Source organism: Crocodylus siamensis, chromosome 9 (assembly GCF_052110815.1).
Source record: "Crocodylus siamensis isolate JL-2025a chromosome 9, ASM5211081v1, whole genome shotgun sequence".
NCBI lineage: Eukaryota > Metazoa > Chordata > Crocodylia > Crocodylidae > Crocodylus > Crocodylus siamensis.
This window is the reverse complement of record NC_143403.1, coordinates 56,720,343-56,737,157: the sequence shown is the minus strand read 5'-3', so window position 1 is coordinate 56,737,157 and position 16,815 is coordinate 56,720,343. Positions and strand designations below refer to the sequence as shown.

At 43.5% G+C, this 16,815-nt stretch overlaps 1 protein-coding gene across 4 annotated transcripts in view; it reads right to left on the bottom strand.

The window, feature by feature from the left end:
* SPECC1L (sperm antigen with calponin homology and coiled-coil domains 1 like) overlaps nucleotides 1–16,815 on the bottom strand; it is a 113,850-nt gene that overhangs the window by 65,917 nt on the left and 31,118 nt on the right. For all 4 annotated transcript variants that reach the window (XM_090062337.1, XM_090062335.1, XM_090062336.1 and 1 more), the window contains one exon: nucleotides 13,502–13,709. In XM_090062337.1, coding sequence (XP_089918463.1) covers nucleotides 13,502–13,709 — 208 coding nt within the window. The remainder of the gene's footprint in view (nucleotides 1–13,501; nucleotides 13,710–16,815) is intronic.

Sequence of the window (16,815 nt, the reverse complement as noted above, 5' to 3'; positions counted from 1 at the left end):
TTCATACTACTAAGGGCAGTTGTGAAACAAACATTTTATGCGTATGTTGACAGCACTTTTTTCATAAGGTTGCAAGTATTCAACCTTTAGCTATTTAAAATATAAGAGTTGGACAAAACCTTTGCAGTAGTGTGCACATACCTTCTGACTATTCAAACATCCACTGAACATTAACTGAAACTAACTGTCAATGTAAAATTGTATGATCCTTATTTCATAGTAAAATTAACATTTCCAACATCTTTACTTGATTACCAGATACAATTACTATGGCCAGGGAGCACTATGAAACACAGAATTATTTCTAGATTCTTAAACTCGACTAATCTTCCTGCTTCCTTTTACCTTGTTTCTGAAGTACAGCCCATAATTTTGATACCCAGAATGTGTCCATCCAACTTTTGGCAAAGGGATTCTTTTAGCATGAAATGAGACTCAGTAGCATATATGGTGGACTAAACAGAAACTACCATGCAGACTGCATTTATTCACATAAGGCTACTCTATTTTGCTATTCTGACCCTGATGCCAACATGGCAGTATTCAGGCAAAGTCAGATTGTAGCATGATGACAACCCCATGGTCATTAACTTTTATTTATGTCTTTAGTAATTATAAACTTATTGACTTTTTCATGTAATTTTTTTGTTTCTTCAGAGTTTTGCATCAGGCCAAAAGGTCAAAATAGAGAGTCTTTTACTGCTACAGCTCATTTCTTTTTAAGAATGATATAAACCTCCAGCAGCTTGGAAAAAAATGACTTTTCAGGATTGGAAAAGTTCACTGACTTCAAACCAAACTGACATTTTCTTCTAGCCATCTTACAGGACAAATGACACATCTACCTCATCCTTTAGCACTGGACAGGAAAAAACAAAGTGGGAGTCACTTAAATCATAAAGTACCATGTCACATTAGCAAAATGTCCTGTCTTTTGCATCCTGCCTTGGTACAAAAGAAGGACTCATCATTTACAATTCTTCATTGACCTTAAAGAAAAACATACAGACTTGCCAGTTTTAGGTTAAAAGTGATGAAGTCCAACTGAAGGATGTGAGAATGGGCTTCTTCAGAGATACCTAAAATGTACAGTTCCTTCAATATTGAAAGTTGCCTATCCAAGGAGTTGATGGAGCTCCTCATACTTGTTTATAAGCAGGTTCCCAGAAGTGTGAAGTTCTAGTGGGTGGGGCATCTTTTTTCTCGTTTTTAAACCAAGGATTTTTTTTAAACAAGCACTTTTGCTCTAGAAGTACACCATAAATTCGTCTGAAAATAAAAAACAGAAAAAAGCAACCACCCACCACAAACCGGAAATTCTAAATGCGTCCCAAAGCTACATCTTGGGTAATGCTATTGTTCTGGGCTTTTCTGGTATGAGACGCACCATTAAGTTTTAGTATGTTTGTGCTTTGAAGTTCAATACAATGGTCTGAACATTCTCCAGCCATTATAAACAATACAGAGCGTTTTAGAGCAAAAGGTAAAGTGTTTTTCTACAGTCTACTGAGGGGAGAAAAATACGAGAGGGAAGAGAAAGACCTGAATCTTGCCAGCCCCCAGGATCCAAAAGTCATTATATTCAAAGTCCTGATTTTGGGTTTCTTTTGGTTTTTTGAACTCCCAAGGTCATGCCCCTACCTTCCCCACTGTCCCCCCCCCAACCCATGCATATGCACTACCTACAGGTTGGCAATTCAGCCTTAACTTCATTCAACCCATGGGCACCTGTCCTTCTGTGAACCTGCTCTGGAGCATCCTCCTTCCCTTTAGCCTAACTGCCTAAAACCCTCCCTCACCCCAACTGTTCGAGAAGCTTCAAGAACCCCGACTCCACATGAGCAAGCCCCTGCAGGGACCCCTTTCTCCAGCCTGGCCCTTGAGCCATTACCCAGTCTCCCCATCTCACAACCAAAGAGAAGAAGGTGGCATGTTAAGAGAAAGAGAACACTGCTTCCAAGCTCCAACAACTGAAGCACAGGGACTTCACATAACTGTAGACAGCAGCAACAACTACTGCAGCACAGTAGTTTCTAGTGGCTGAATAGGGAAACTACAGATAGCAAAGACAGGCTTCCAGAGTTGTGTTTTACTGAAAGAGGAGATGCTTGTTTTAAATAGGCTATAACAATTTAAAACATGTTTTAAATAACCTGACTTTTTAAAAATAATAAAATCAATTTGATAAGGATTCAATCCAATTGGACATCAAGGGAACAGACAAACGACAATTCCACTGCTTTAAAGGTAAGTCAGGACATACTGTTTGTGAGAGCATGGTAGCTGACATGCTTAACTTTTCCCTGTTGGCTTCCATCTCGCTGTACAAGAAGCTAGATTAAATGCATGTAAACTACTGTGGTTAGGCCTCTACTTACTGAAGGGTACAGTGAACAGGTAAAACAGTTAGCTGGAAAAGCTGAACTGCAGTGTCCCCTCCCACCTTCAAGGAGTACAAGTGTTTTGTCTGTTTATGCCCTTAATGCTACTGTATTTTTATATTAATTTTTTAATGAGATAAGTTAAAAAACCTGAAATGATTGCTGACATGCTAATAACTGGTTTTTAAAGGCTGCTGTAAGAAAAGAGCAAAACAAGCTGAGAAACCAAAATTACTTAAAAGTAAATACTCAAGTCATTTGAATTCAACACATTTCAAATCTGTGAAAAAAGTACCATCCCTGGATTAAGATATCCATATCAGTTTCATCACGCAGCACATTCAACATTACTAGCAATCCCTAGTCAATCTCAAATCAGTGAAGGTTCATTCTTCAGACCCAAAGAAGATCTTTTTAAAGTCTGAAGCATTATGATGCTTTAGAATGAAGGAAAGTCTTACTTGTTTTTTTCCAGTTTTCTAGACTTTGAATAACGCACCAGGCAAAATGATGAAAATAGTCACCCTTTACCAGCAAAAAGACCTACAAGTTATCAGGCAAAATGCTACTTTCACAATCCTATCCTTTCTTTTCTCTCAGGACATTTAAATTAACAGTGGAAAAGTCTCAAGTAACTGTTAAACTTTTCAGTATTTCATGGTAGAACAAGCTTTTCTGTAATTGAAGATGCTAAATTTGTAAATGTATTCCTGATGATAGAAATCCAATTCCTATACAAGCTACTCTGAAATACTGAAAGAGCACTTAGCCCTCTGCAGCAAGAGGAAATTCTGCTGTGTTGGGACTGCCAGCATTGTGTTACAGACAGATGATTCTTTCAGAATGTGCATTTTGCCATAATCTAATTGCTTTTCAGTTATTTTTTCCCCCTGTACTTCCATCAGTTTTTGTAACTGAACATAAACTCTTCTATAAAGAATCAAAGGCTTCAACAGTTAGAGCAATTATGAAGCAAACCTCCTCAGAAAGCCATCTGTTACCTACTGGGAAACCACTGAAAAAGACCCCCTCAGATAAGTTGCAAAAGCATTTCCTTTTTACTACTTAGGCCAGGGCTGTCCAACTGGTGACCTATTAGCTGCACGCAGGCTTACGTTGCAGCCCCCAGGCTCCCACCCAGCTGATGCTCTCCCCCGATTGCTCTGGGATCTCCGTGCTCGCTCTCCCTCTTACCCCAGGGGCCGGGGGTGGGGTACGGCACAGACCGCAGTGCTGGTGGAACCCGAGTTCTGAGGCCACCCGAGAGGCATGATGCAGCAGGGAGCAGGTAGCTGAAGATTTTAGGACGGGGTTGGCAAAATGGTGGATGCAGCCAGCAGCTGGACTCCATTTCCCAGCGATCCCTGCTCGCATTGCTGTGGCTGGTTTCCACAGAGACCCCAGTAGCAGGGGTGGTGCCATGACAGGTGGGGCCAGGGTTTCCATGGAGATCATGCCCAGTAGCTCTAGCTGGGTGGGGAGCTGCTCCATAGCTGGGGCTAGGATCTTGCAGTGGTAACAGGGTGGCCTGGAGCTTGGGCAGACCATGATCCTCTGCCCACAGCCTTGCCTGGGGTGCGCAAGCAGCAGATTGCAGCTCTGTCCCAGCTCCGGACCACACTGTCACCGCCACAAGATCCCAGCCTCAGTGCAGCTCCCTCCCCTGCCATGTGTCCTGCCAGTGCTGCTGGGGCTGATCTCCAAGGAACCCTGGCCCCGTGCTGTCACCGCTGCTGGGGTCTCCACGTAAACTGGCCACAGTGATGTAAGCCAAGGCTGCTGGGAAATAAAGTCTGCCAAGGGCCAAACTTTGCTTGCGCCTGGTTTAGGGTGAGGCCAGGCATGCAGTGAAGTGAGGGAATGTACAGCAGGGGGTGGGGCCAGGCCTAAAGTGCTGTGTACAGCCCTGAAGACCCACAGCCCCCATTTGGTAGGTTCAGGCTGGACATCAGAAAGCACTACTTCGCTGTCAGGGCGGCTAGGATCTGGAACCAACTTCCAAGAGAAGTGGTGCTGGCTCCTACCCTGGGGGTCTTTAAGAGGAGGCGGGATAGTTACCTAGCCGGGGTCTTATGAGCCCAGTATTCTCTCCTGCCTAGGGCAGGGGGTTGGACTTGAAGATCTACTTGGGTCCCTTCTGACCCTACATCTATGATTATATGGTACATCCCCAGCTAGCATGACCCATGAAGCATGCAGCCTCTGACTGCTTAGAAGCTGGACAGCCCCAATTTAGGCCACGACAGTCTCTTCCCAAGTACCTTCAAGTAGTACACAAAACAGCCACATTTTAATACTTACTTTTCTTGCAAAGCTATCCTCACCTTTGCCATATTAGCTGTATTGCCTGTCACAAGAAATCACAATATGTCTCTGAAAAAGTATGTAAGGAAGTAAGTACTTGTAAATGTACCGATGTGCTCAGAAGAACATGGATAACTGAAAAGCTATGCTTAATCAGACACGAAAACAGCCCTTCCCCTTCTTCAGCCACTCTAATACAATAGGCTTGTCATGAACATTACACCACTTATCTTTAGTCACGCACAGAGGATTTCTGACGATATTCGGCAAATGTCTACATCAGGGGTGGCCAACCCACAGCATGTGGTACAGGCAGCCTTTGGGTGTTGCATGTGGCATACCAAGGAGGGAGCAGAAAGCAGAGCAACAGATCAGGTGGGAGAATGGGATCAGAGTGGCAGCTGGGAAAGGGCGTAAGGCTCAGCTTGTGGCACATCTGCCAAAACAGTCAGCCCCCACAGGTCTAAATGGCACAATGAGGCACTGTGTAGACATACCCATGCTAGCTCTGAGCAAGCTGGTATATCTAGACCAGTGACTCTCAACCAAGGGACCCCTCTATAGACTCAAGACAACCCTTGGAAAATGTTAGCTCTTAGTTTTTACTCCTGTTTTGACCATGGAAAAATAATACAGGAATTCTGTTGCAAAGAATTAAAAAAGCCCACCACAGGTCAAAATGGCTTTACCAATTATTTCTATTTGAAATCACTGATTTTTATCTTGTGAATCATGTTCACATACCTGCTAGTGCTAACATTGTGTGACACCCCACACAGCACCCTTGAAAAGATTTAACCTATGGTCCTGGAAGCAGCATAGCTGGGGCAGGTAACTGTATAACACCACATAGCTCTGTGTAGGCATACATTTAGCCTTCCTGCGAAATGCTTAGACTAGAAGACATTCACTGCTGACCCTAATGGAGGCATCCTGATTAAATCTGTATTGGAAAAATTATACTACCTGGAACTAATACCAATTAGAAACAGACATGTTGATTTCATACCAGCATAGTTATATGGGTACAAGATATAGTGCAGAGGCAGTTATAGTGGTAAAAAGGTATCCTAATACTTGGATAGCTATTTCCTGTACCATTAGGGATAGCAATTCCAGTTTAACTGTATCCATGATACTAATGTTGTACCATTACAACTGCATTGGTATAGTTTAAGTGAAACAACCTCCTAAAATAGAAGGGAATAGTTCTCAAATATGCAAGGACCAGTATTTGTTTATCAATAATGTCCTGGGACCCTAAGGGGCCGGAAAGACTTACCGGGACAGCAGGATGCCTTGGTGGAGAGAGAGCCCGCGCGGCTCGTTAGCCACGTCTATGTACAGCTGCGGCCGGCAGCTGACGGTGACGTCAGCTGCCGGCCGGGAGATTTTAAAATGGCAGCTGCCGCTCCAGAGGCAGCGGATGGAGAGGGGAACAAACGACTGGCACAGCCGTCCACGACAATAGCCCAGCGGGACAAGAGCTGCCAAGCTGAAGTGCTGGAGAGTTCGGTAGCCGGGAGCAAAGGCGGAACGGCGGAATCACCGGCAGATAAAGCCTGCCGCGACAGATCGGATGAGCAGCAGAGGATCAAGACCACCCAGTAAGATCCCGAGCCGCAGGAAGTAAGTGCCGTGGCGGTGGGTGCGAGACACGCCGAAGAGGGGCGTGAGGCTGAAGGCTCACCCGGCAGGAGAGAAAGATCAGGGCGGGATCGCCGCCTAGAATAGAAGGCAGCGATGGAGGGATACGGGGGACAGCGCTATAGAGTCATCCAGGAGACGTTTACTCCTGGGGCCAGACCATAGGGGCACTGGTGGTAGGCCTTATAGAAGGATCACTTTGAGGAAGTACGCAGCTGATGGTGTAGGGTGACGGATCGGTGGTGGGAATGATACAGTGCTATAGGGCTGGGACGGCGATACCGGCGGGGAAGTAGTCTGATGGCCCATCACGGAGCAGGTGCAGGGAAGTGGAGACCACAGGTGGCGTGAGGCCGGGGTGTAGGGGTGGCAGGAGCCCCATATGTAACCGACGAGGCCAACCCGGGACACCGAGGGACCTGTGAACTCGCTCCGCCCCACTGGGATAACAGCAAAGTCGTGGCAGGCCAGAAGCGGGGTTGGCGAAGCAGGAATACAACCAAACCTAGTAACACCAGTGCTCGGTGAAGAGGATGGTCACCAAAACAGGGTGCCAGATTACTAGGAGGGATCTACGAAGGCCCGTCGGGGACAAATAATATACCCAAATATACACTGTATAAAAGTTCATATGAAGCAGTAATTGAGTCTTAATATTATTTAAGACACCATTCAGAGAAAAACAGCTCTAAATCTTAACACTGCCACCATTATGTGGAGTTTTTATGTACTGACTAGTCATATTTACACAAATTAAATCTTTATGATCATGGGGGGGAAAAAAACATCAGCAAAGGCTAACAGGTGACCAGCATACACGTGCAGCAAGGCTGCTCCGACACACTGTAGTTATAGCACGTCAGAGCAGACTTCATTAATCAAGTAATTAATTGCTTGCCTACATGCATTCGACAAGCTTTTCATGAGCCTGCAAGCATTCAACGAGCCTGCATGCATTTAACAAGCTTAGTTAAAAGTGCCCCCCACCACCATTTTTCAGTGTGGGGCACTAATACACATGACACTCCAGGAGCTTTAGTTAAAACAGCTGTTGGTGTCACTCTAATTGAAGTGCCCCTCCCTCCTATTCCTGAAGCACACGTATAAAAGCTGTGCAAACCAGAATTTCATTGATATTTCACAAAACAAAATACATGTCCATATTTGAATGCATCTTGCATTATTACATCTTGACAATGATTTCCAATTATTATTTATTAGCTGGGTTTGAGGAGATACTATGTTGAGGGATTTTGTTTGGTTGGGTGGGTATTTTGGGGGTTTTTGGTTTTTTGTTTGTTTTTTTACAGTTTAGCTTAAAGACTTTGCATCATGTCTTCTGTTAGAGTCCATTTAGTTTCTGAAAACCAGTACTCAAAATCAAGGCAAATACGCCATCTAGTGTAATGTTTCCAAAAAACACTATGGGTTTGTCCCCATTGGGGACTTCTGCATCTAGCATATGTGCTGCAATAATATAAAAAAACAGTACAGGCAACTTTTATGTCCAGTAAGGAAAAGTCAGATCAAAACAGTTAAGCATAGGGAGGGAAATTTCCTGAAGGCAATTGCATAGTAGCCCCTTCCTTGTTCTCACCTTCCTGGTGCTAACTCTGGGAGCCTATCATGAGCAGAGAGGCTGCTCTGATGTGCTGTAATTACCGCGCTCCAGCAGACTCCAGCGTTGCACATATCAGCATCCCTGCACCGAAAAATGGTGTTGGGGCGCTTTAAGTAAAGCTCGTTTGACAAGCATTATTTAAAAGTGCCCCCAAGACATTCTAAGCACCTTAATTAGAGCAGTTCTCAGAGCCTCTAATTAAAGCACCCCCACACCTCCCACTCCCAGGGCCTGCTTAACACTTATAATATCCTTTTTCAAGCAATTTGAACTTTACTGCATACATTCAATAGATTGTTTCATTTTGCAGATAACATCTATAACCAACTCCTTCCACAACTAAAATCTTAAATATGTTATGCTTAGTTTGTCCCAAAAGGTTTTTTGCTGTATCCCCAATTTCCTGTCATCCCAACAAGCTATTTAAAGCCATGACTCCTAACTCACGGCACCTCAGCTTTTTACCTTATTCCAACATAAATGTTGGTCCCCGTTAAACTACATGAAGTTAGTTATCAAATATGTCTCTCTTCTTTTTAGAGACTAGTTTCTGTGAGCTAATTCATAATCTTCTAATATTATTCGCTGCTTGTCATACTATTGCCTTCATTTACATTTTAAGCTGTCCATCAAGAAAATTCTCCCCTCAAAGAATTAGGGTTTTCAGATGCTACAGATGCTAGGGTTTTCAGATTTTTTTTTTTTAAACCTAAATTGAAGTCTTTTCTTTACCGAATGATTTTTTGTTCTTATTTTGGCTTTAGTTGCTTTAATATGAAGACCAGAATTTCTCTTCTGACAATACAGCACAGCGCACAAACATGCAATTAGGAAGAGGTTCTCCATATTCACAATGCTGTTAATATGGAGAACACATTAATAATGGACACTCTTTGTCCTTACTAGGTGTGACTGCAACATCTTATCCACCAACCCTTCTCACTGACATCAAATGACACTCCCTATAGCAGCAATTTAAGAACAACATAGGACTAGGGCACTAGCCTGTTACAACTAACAGGCATCAACTGTATTTTAACAGCCAAAGGGACAAAATAGATCAAACACCATGATGGGGCTTACAGTCAGGATGCAATTTTCTAACACCTTAATACCATCACAGCATTATACAATTGTCTGCTATGATCCATCTCTGTCTTTCACAGATTTCATAGACATTAGGGCTGGAAGGGACCTCGGAAGATCATGGACTCCAGCCCCCTGCCCAAAGGGCAGGAAGTCAGCTGGGGTCATAAGATCCCAGCAACATAAGCATCCAATTTGCTCTTGAAGGTGTTCAATGTAGGTGCTTGAACCACCTCCGATGGCAGGTTGTTCCAGATCTTGGGGGCTCGGGCAGTAAAGAAATTCTTCCTTACGTCCAACCTGAAACGGTCTTGTAGTACTTTATGACCGTTCAACCTCGTCATCCCTTGGGGCGCTCTGGTGAACAAACGTTCCCCCAGACAGTGGTGGTCACCCCGATAAACTTATAGGTGGCCATCAGATCACCCCTGAGCCTGTGCTTTTCCATGCTAAAGAGCACCATGGCACTCAGCCTGTCATCGTAAGGTCTGTTTTCCTGATCTCTGATCATGCGCATGGCTCTTCTCTGGACTCTCTCAAGCTTCTCCACATCCTTTTTGAATTGTGGAGCCCAAAACTGGATGCAATACTCCAGCTGCGGCCTCACCAAGGCCAAGTACGGGGATTATAAGCACAACCTCTGGGTTTCAGACCTGCACTTAGGCTTTAGTTTCATAAGCAGGGATCTGTGTTTTATGTTCACAACAGAAAAACATGGTAAAAAACAGATTCTCGTTTTAAGGAGAAAAATGCAGGAAACAGCAGGTTTCCCCTTGCAGGCTGACAGAGTTCCAGCCTGCGAGGGACTAGGGGATAGGGGAGGGGAAGAGGGCAGTCTGGCAGGAGGTGTCATGTATATGTGTGCACGTACACATGCACATGGCCACCAGGCAGCTTGGAGAGCAGCTCCTGCAGGTAACTCTGGCGCGGGGAGGGATTGAGGCCCCCATAGTGAGGGAAGGAGGGAGGGAGTTGGGCAGACCTGGGGCTGGGGCTGCTGCCCAGCCTGGGCGGTGTGTGAGGGCTGGGGCCCAGGGCCAGAATGCATGGCCACAGGACCCAGGTGGAGAGTAGGACAGGGGGTGGTTCGTCCAGGGGCAGCAGGGAGCAGTTCCCCACTGCTGAGCACACTCCTGAAGGAGGTCTGGGGGGAACGTGCCCCCCAGATTTGTGCACAAAGCAGGGGAGGATGAGGACTGCCCACTGCAGGCTTGGGCTCCCCACCCTGCTGCCCTCTCCCTGGGACCTTGGCAGATGGGATCTGGCATGGCAGGGCACAGAGGCGTGGGGAAGCTCGGTACTACTGCTGCAAGCCCTGCATTGCCCTGCCAAAGTGTCCCAGTCCACCAGCAGCAGCAAGGGACATAATTCCATGCCACCAGCCCCGCTGCTGCCAGGAGGGCAGGGGGTGCCTTGCCAGGGCATCACTGGGCTTGGTGGCAGCACCAAGCTTCCCTGCCTGGCCCCACTCTGCCCTGTTGCGCCAGGTTCCACCTGCTGGGCTGCACAGGCCCCAGGGGAAAGGAAGCAGGCCAAGAAGCCCAAGCTCCCCCACCCCCCCATAGGCTCTGGTCAGGCTGCTGCACATGGGGGATAGGGAGCTGGGCTTTGCGCTCTGCTCTCCTGCAGCAGCAGCTGTCGCCTCCCACAAGCAGCAGCCAGTGCTCAGGCACTGCCATGGTGGGACAGAGGGCTGTGGACCTGTGTCCCTGGCCCTGTGACCCTGGCAGCTGGGGGCCCCCTCCGGCAGGGCACCAGCATACCAGAACCACTCAGCATTACGAAACTGTTAAGGGGGACAGCTGCAGCTGCACCTGCGTCCTAGTCAGAGAAGGGGGCATGGGGAGCTCTGATTTTCCGTGATAAAAAACCCAAAATCAAACGCCAAAAATCATAGTTATTTAGAACTTGTTTTATTATAGTGATTGGTGCACTGGTAGGCTTCCAAATTGCTTTAAAAGTGTAAATATATCAATATAACATTGTATTCAAGTTGTATACCTATATATCTAGTGGCGTTTCATTTTAATTACTGAAAAACACAGATTTGGGGATTTTTAATCAGAGAATTTGCAGTTTTTAAATCAGATAATTTACCATTTTTAAACATAGAAAACTAGGATCCCTGCTCATAAGGAAGATTGCTCTCTTTCTTTAAAATGTTGCTTTTTGTGCTACACATTCCATTCGAAACAAAAGTAAACTAAAAATTAAAACAAAAAATAAAAATATCCCAGTAAACTACTGTAGGTATGTAAGTTTTAAAGCCAAGAAAAGTTTCAAAAACTTATGAGAAAAATGTTCGTTTTGATTATGCTGATCTTTGGTTACCATACTATACAGGTACCACAAGATGTCGCTTTCCTTCCTGCCTTTACTTCAGGTTGTCTCCTGAAACTGTTAGATTGCTTTCCAGAAACTTCAACTATGTCAGATTACTTTTAGATGTATAAATAGCGAAGACTCAGAATTCCTCATGAAACTCTCAGCTCATTGAGCATGCCGAGCCTGAATATGTGCCAGCAGCCTCAAAAGCTAACTCAGTAGTGAAGACCTGCTGCAAGATATCTGTTAGAAGAAGAGGTGAAGTTATATTTGACAAAGCTATACAATAGAATTGGAGCTGCTCTGTAATTATTTGACACAGTATATTGACTTGGTATTGAAAAGTTTAAAGCGGCCCACTTCTATACAAGCGGCAGATTATGCAGTTGTTACTGAGCAGTCATTTAATACTCGCATAACCAAGTACTAAATAACTGTGCAGTAACTGGCATTACTACGCAGTACCTTCTCCACACGTTTTTTTCCCCCCCACACGCTACTGCGTAGTCGCAGTATGTCATGGTTAGCGTGCACCAATGTTACTGCAGATTAGCAACGATCTAATGCACAGCAGCATCTCATGCAGATGAGCCCTGTATGTATATAATCATTTAGTTTAATAGGGAGGAAAAAAACAACCCAGGAAAGGAAAGACAACTTAATCTACTGTTTGCAGAGAGATCTAATGGGCCAAAACCTAGCTACTGGCCATCTAAACTCTAGCTCAGTTTTGTCTAGAAAGACCAAAACTAGGAACACAAAAGAAAGATAGCAGTTTAAAAAGCGTCTCTCCCTTTCAAGAAAGGGGGCTCCCTCTTCCCCTCCAAAGAAAAGATGATTTCTGGAGAAAACAATCTAATTTAAAAGCACACACTAGTAGTGCCTGAAAGAAGTTTAGACCTGCTTGCCTGGGTTGCCATCAACAATTTGTAAGGTGTTCAGTAAACTAGACATGCATATAGACTGGTTTTCAATCTTTTTGGACTCAAAACCTCCCTTGGAAAATGCCAGCTCTATTTCTTGACTACAGAAAAATAATAACATATTTCTTCTGTAGCAAGAACTCAGAAGGACCACCACAATATGTTTGACAGTGTGAATTTATATTTGAAATCACCTAATTCACAAGATAAATCCAGAGCGGATGTTTGCACATTGAATAGTGCTGAAATTGTGCGGCACCTTTAAGGGATCTTGTGGCACCCTTGTTGAGAATCAGGGCTGTAGACTATTCTAAAATCCTATCGTCAAAAGATTTATTTCCTATAGTTAAAATAAACCATATTTTGGTTCAGAAGGCCATTTTATCACTGTATGCTGCTAGTCACACAATCCCCAAGGGAAAAACTGCAGGAATCTCAGACCTGCTGCTGAGCAACAATAGTTAATTAACAGGGTGCTGCAGCCCAGGACCCAGTTTATGACTGGAACAGATGCAGAACCTCACCGCAGGGAAAATGAAGGCATGACGTCTGATAGCTATGCAGCTTAGGGAATGGAGATTAGAAGAGAACAGGATGGAGTTTTTCATACTTGTTTGAGCTTTGTTTCAGAGTTAGCATTTTTGTTTTCAAGGACCAAATCAATTTTATAATCTGAAGTCTACACAGAAGAGTATATATGGTTATGCCAAGGAAACAACAACATAGTTAGAGATCTTTAGAGCTGCATCCTCCAATTTCTGAGAGGGAGAATTTTTCTGGTCTAGTGAACTACAAAATAATCCTCAGATGATGAACTTGCCTACTTAAAGGTTGTAGGAAAAGAAAAGAGAACTTGGGTTTCCCAGACAAAAATTAAATTAGCCTTTTACCAATCAGTCACATGGGCAGTAAATGCTATTATCTAAAACTACAACTACTAGCACTTCTGCTGTGAAACATGACTTGAAATAGCATTATTAATTTTGTATTTATTCCCTGCAACTACAAGAACACATTTTATCAACTTACTTCCCCTCACTCCAACTTGAGAACCTAGAAATCTTAAAGTCAAGCTAATTTTTTCTTTTGGGGATATAAATAAGAGATTCCACAAGTCCTCTTCTGACTGTATAACATACACAGCAACTCACAACGCAAATATTTTTACCACTTCAACATGCTATCTGTGACCAAGAGGAACTCACAACACTTACTCTCCAAGTCAGATATGATGAGATTGTCATGAAGTTTCACAGCTCGGTGTTGCTCTACTTCATCTTCTAACTCAAAGATCGTTTCCTTCATGTCGCTTCTTTCAGTCTCTTTCTCTTCTAGCTCTGCCCGAAGCTTTTCTAGAGTCATATTGAGATCTTCAATTTGCTTCTTAGCTTCTTCTTGAAAGACCCTGTATTCATCTTCAACCTAAACAAAAAAAAACAAACCATAAGGGATCATAACGAATTAAAGATAATGATTTACATTAATATAAATTGTCTGCATTTTACCACAACACTCTTAAGATGTTTTAAAGAAACACCGTAATTAGATTTTAGAGTAAATCAATACCAAAAGGTTTTACACAAATTCATTAGGAACTGTTATGCATGGGATCATTGCTGCACTGGAATGATCAATTTTTGCTTGTACTGAAACATTTAAACAGCTAGCACAATTAAAGAATTTAAACAGTTTCTGGACTGCTATGCCATCCTATACCAACAGTAACAGAATGGTGCTGAAATACAAACCAAAATGACAGCCAGCCAGAAAAACTGAACAATATTTCACCCCCTCTTTGTTACAAGAACAGGATTTAAACATAATGAAGCTCAGAACCAATTTTTATCACCAAATCTCAGTAGCAGACAAAGAATTAGAAATGATGTAGCCCTAGGTAACTCTTCTAAAAGATATCAAGGATAACAATGTTAAAGGATGTCCACACCAGTTTGTCCAATTCCAACTAAAGTTTGACAGATTTTGTCATTTGTACAGTTTAGGTCATGCCTGATCAAAGCACGGGGTATTAGTTTATAAATATTAATAAAATTGGTCGGTTGGGTTTTTTTTTTAAATCAACAAGCAAGAAATCTTAAATAATGGATTTTAATTTTATTCATTTGCACATTCAGCATTTTCTGAAATAAATTTATAACCATTAAGACTACTTGATTTCCATGACAGTCATTATACTAAATGTGATGGTAAAAAAAACAGGAAAGAAAGAAAACAAAAGAATCTAACCAAAACAGATGGCCAACAAATAAGCAATTATACACCCACTTTCACTAACTCCTTTTGTACTAAATAATTAAACTAAGTAAACACTGAGAATGTCATTTATATAAATAATATCATGTATTGTGCTGTTATTATGGCTTGTGGTTAACAGTCAAAAGCAGCTTGGCACATTTTTAATTCCAAAAACCCAGCACTGTATAACTGCTTTTGAGTTTAACCTGAAGTGTGCTAAATACATAAGAGGGCAAGGATTTCTTAGGGTGCAATCTTTTTACTGGAGCAACTGCATAGTTGGGATAGAGTTAAGCAAGCTTCCAAATGCAAGACATTGTTCATGCAGTTGGTCCAATAAAAAGACAACAACAGAGAACCTGGTTTTCTCGGTTTAAAAATAAAAAAAATCCTCTGATCCCGTATTCTCGAATTAAAAATCCCAAAAACCACATTCTTCCATGATTAAAATGAAATGCCACTATATATAGAAGTATTAGTTGAACATAACTTTTTATTGATACATTTACAATTTTAAAGCAATTTGGAAGCCTACCACTGCTTTAATCACTACAATAAAATACAATTCTAAATACCTATATATTTTGGTGTTTGATTTTGTTTTTTTTATCATGGAAAAATAAGAAGCTCCCCTGCCTCCTCCATTCACCAGGACATGGATCCAGCTGTGGCTTCCCCTCTCCACACCCCCACTTTGTGGCACTGAGCAGCCCCGATATACCAGTGCCCTTCCCCTGCCCATGCTGTTGCCCCTCCCTCCCCTCAGCCTCCGCAACCTTGCCAGTGCCCCTCACTCCCCACCCCCAGCCTCCCCAGAGCCTTCATTCCCAACCCACTGCACCCAACACCAGGCTCCAGCCGGGATGGGGGTGTATGGGCACAAGTATTATGCAGGGTAGCACAGGTGATGCGCAGGGTGGGAAGAGAAAGAGGAATGTATACACCCCCCTGATTTCTGCACCCACAGTGGGGTGCAGAGCAGTAGCCAGGAGGGACAAGCTTTTGGCAGGAGCCACCTCCGGAGCCCAGTGGGCAGGATCCAGTATGGGAAGGAGCACCATGCCACCATGGCAGCCAAGGTGAGGTGTCCCCTGCCCACCTGGCAGCAGCAGGTGGCACAACTCCCTGTGCCAGGTCCCACCTGCTGGGCTGCAGAGGTGGCTCCTGCCCAGAGCTGGCCGAGCCCAGCTGCAACCCTGCACCATACCATGGATGAAGAAATCAGGAGAGAAGGGTGGGGGGGTCACTTGCCCTCCCCTTGCCTCACCCATGGCCTGTGGGCCCCTCCCCCAAACCCCACAGATCTCACTGGAGTGACCTGCAGAAGCTGCTCTCCACAACACTGCCTAGCTGCCACATGCATGTGGCACCCCCTGCATCCCAACCCCAAGCAGCCCCTTGCAGCCCGCAAGGGGAAACCCGTGGTTTCCAAGGTTTTTCTCTTTTAACAGAGAAAAATCCATGTCTTCCTGCAGCAAATGGAAAACCTGGATCCCTGGATACTACCTTAAGAAATCCTTGCCTCTCACACAATTCCTTGGCCATCAGGACTACAACATTACTCTAACACTACTGAATACAAAAGGAAGGGTGGGCAGAAAAATGGCTCCCACTTACACGTAAGTTATTTTTTGAACAATGGAAGTATTTTCTGTCATCACTGAAACAAGCTAACTGGTTCTGGTTACCATGTCCTTCGCACTGAGTTACTATTCACAAATTAGACGAGGAAGATAAGCGTTTCTGCTTTTTCAACTTTAAATGAACCAGTTACCAAACTGAACAAACTGAAGTGAGAAAAATATTCCCCCTCTGCACCTACAGACAGGACTACACCCATCAAAAGCTGACATTACTTCAGCAAACTCTGGTTCTAGATCCTTGGCCAATGACTTCACCTAATTCAATGGTACAACATTCTGTAAAACTTTGGCAACAAACACGAACTACCTGAATATTATTTTAATAGATTATATTAAGTTTATGCCTTAATGCAAGCTGTTGTAATGTCAAATAGATTTCCTTTTTCTGAAGAAAAATTCTACTTCAATTAAAAAAACAACTCTTTTAAGATACTGATTTTTATCTATGCTCTGACCAATCTATAGATTGGTCTATAGAAAACCTAATTAAAAAAAGATATACTTTTTTTTTGGGCAGCAGAGAGGTCAGGAAAATGGGAAGATACAAAACAGTCTATTTGAACGTAGGCATATTCTGGTAACACTTATAACTTATCACATTCTCCCAAGAAACAACTGTTTTGAAAAACTGC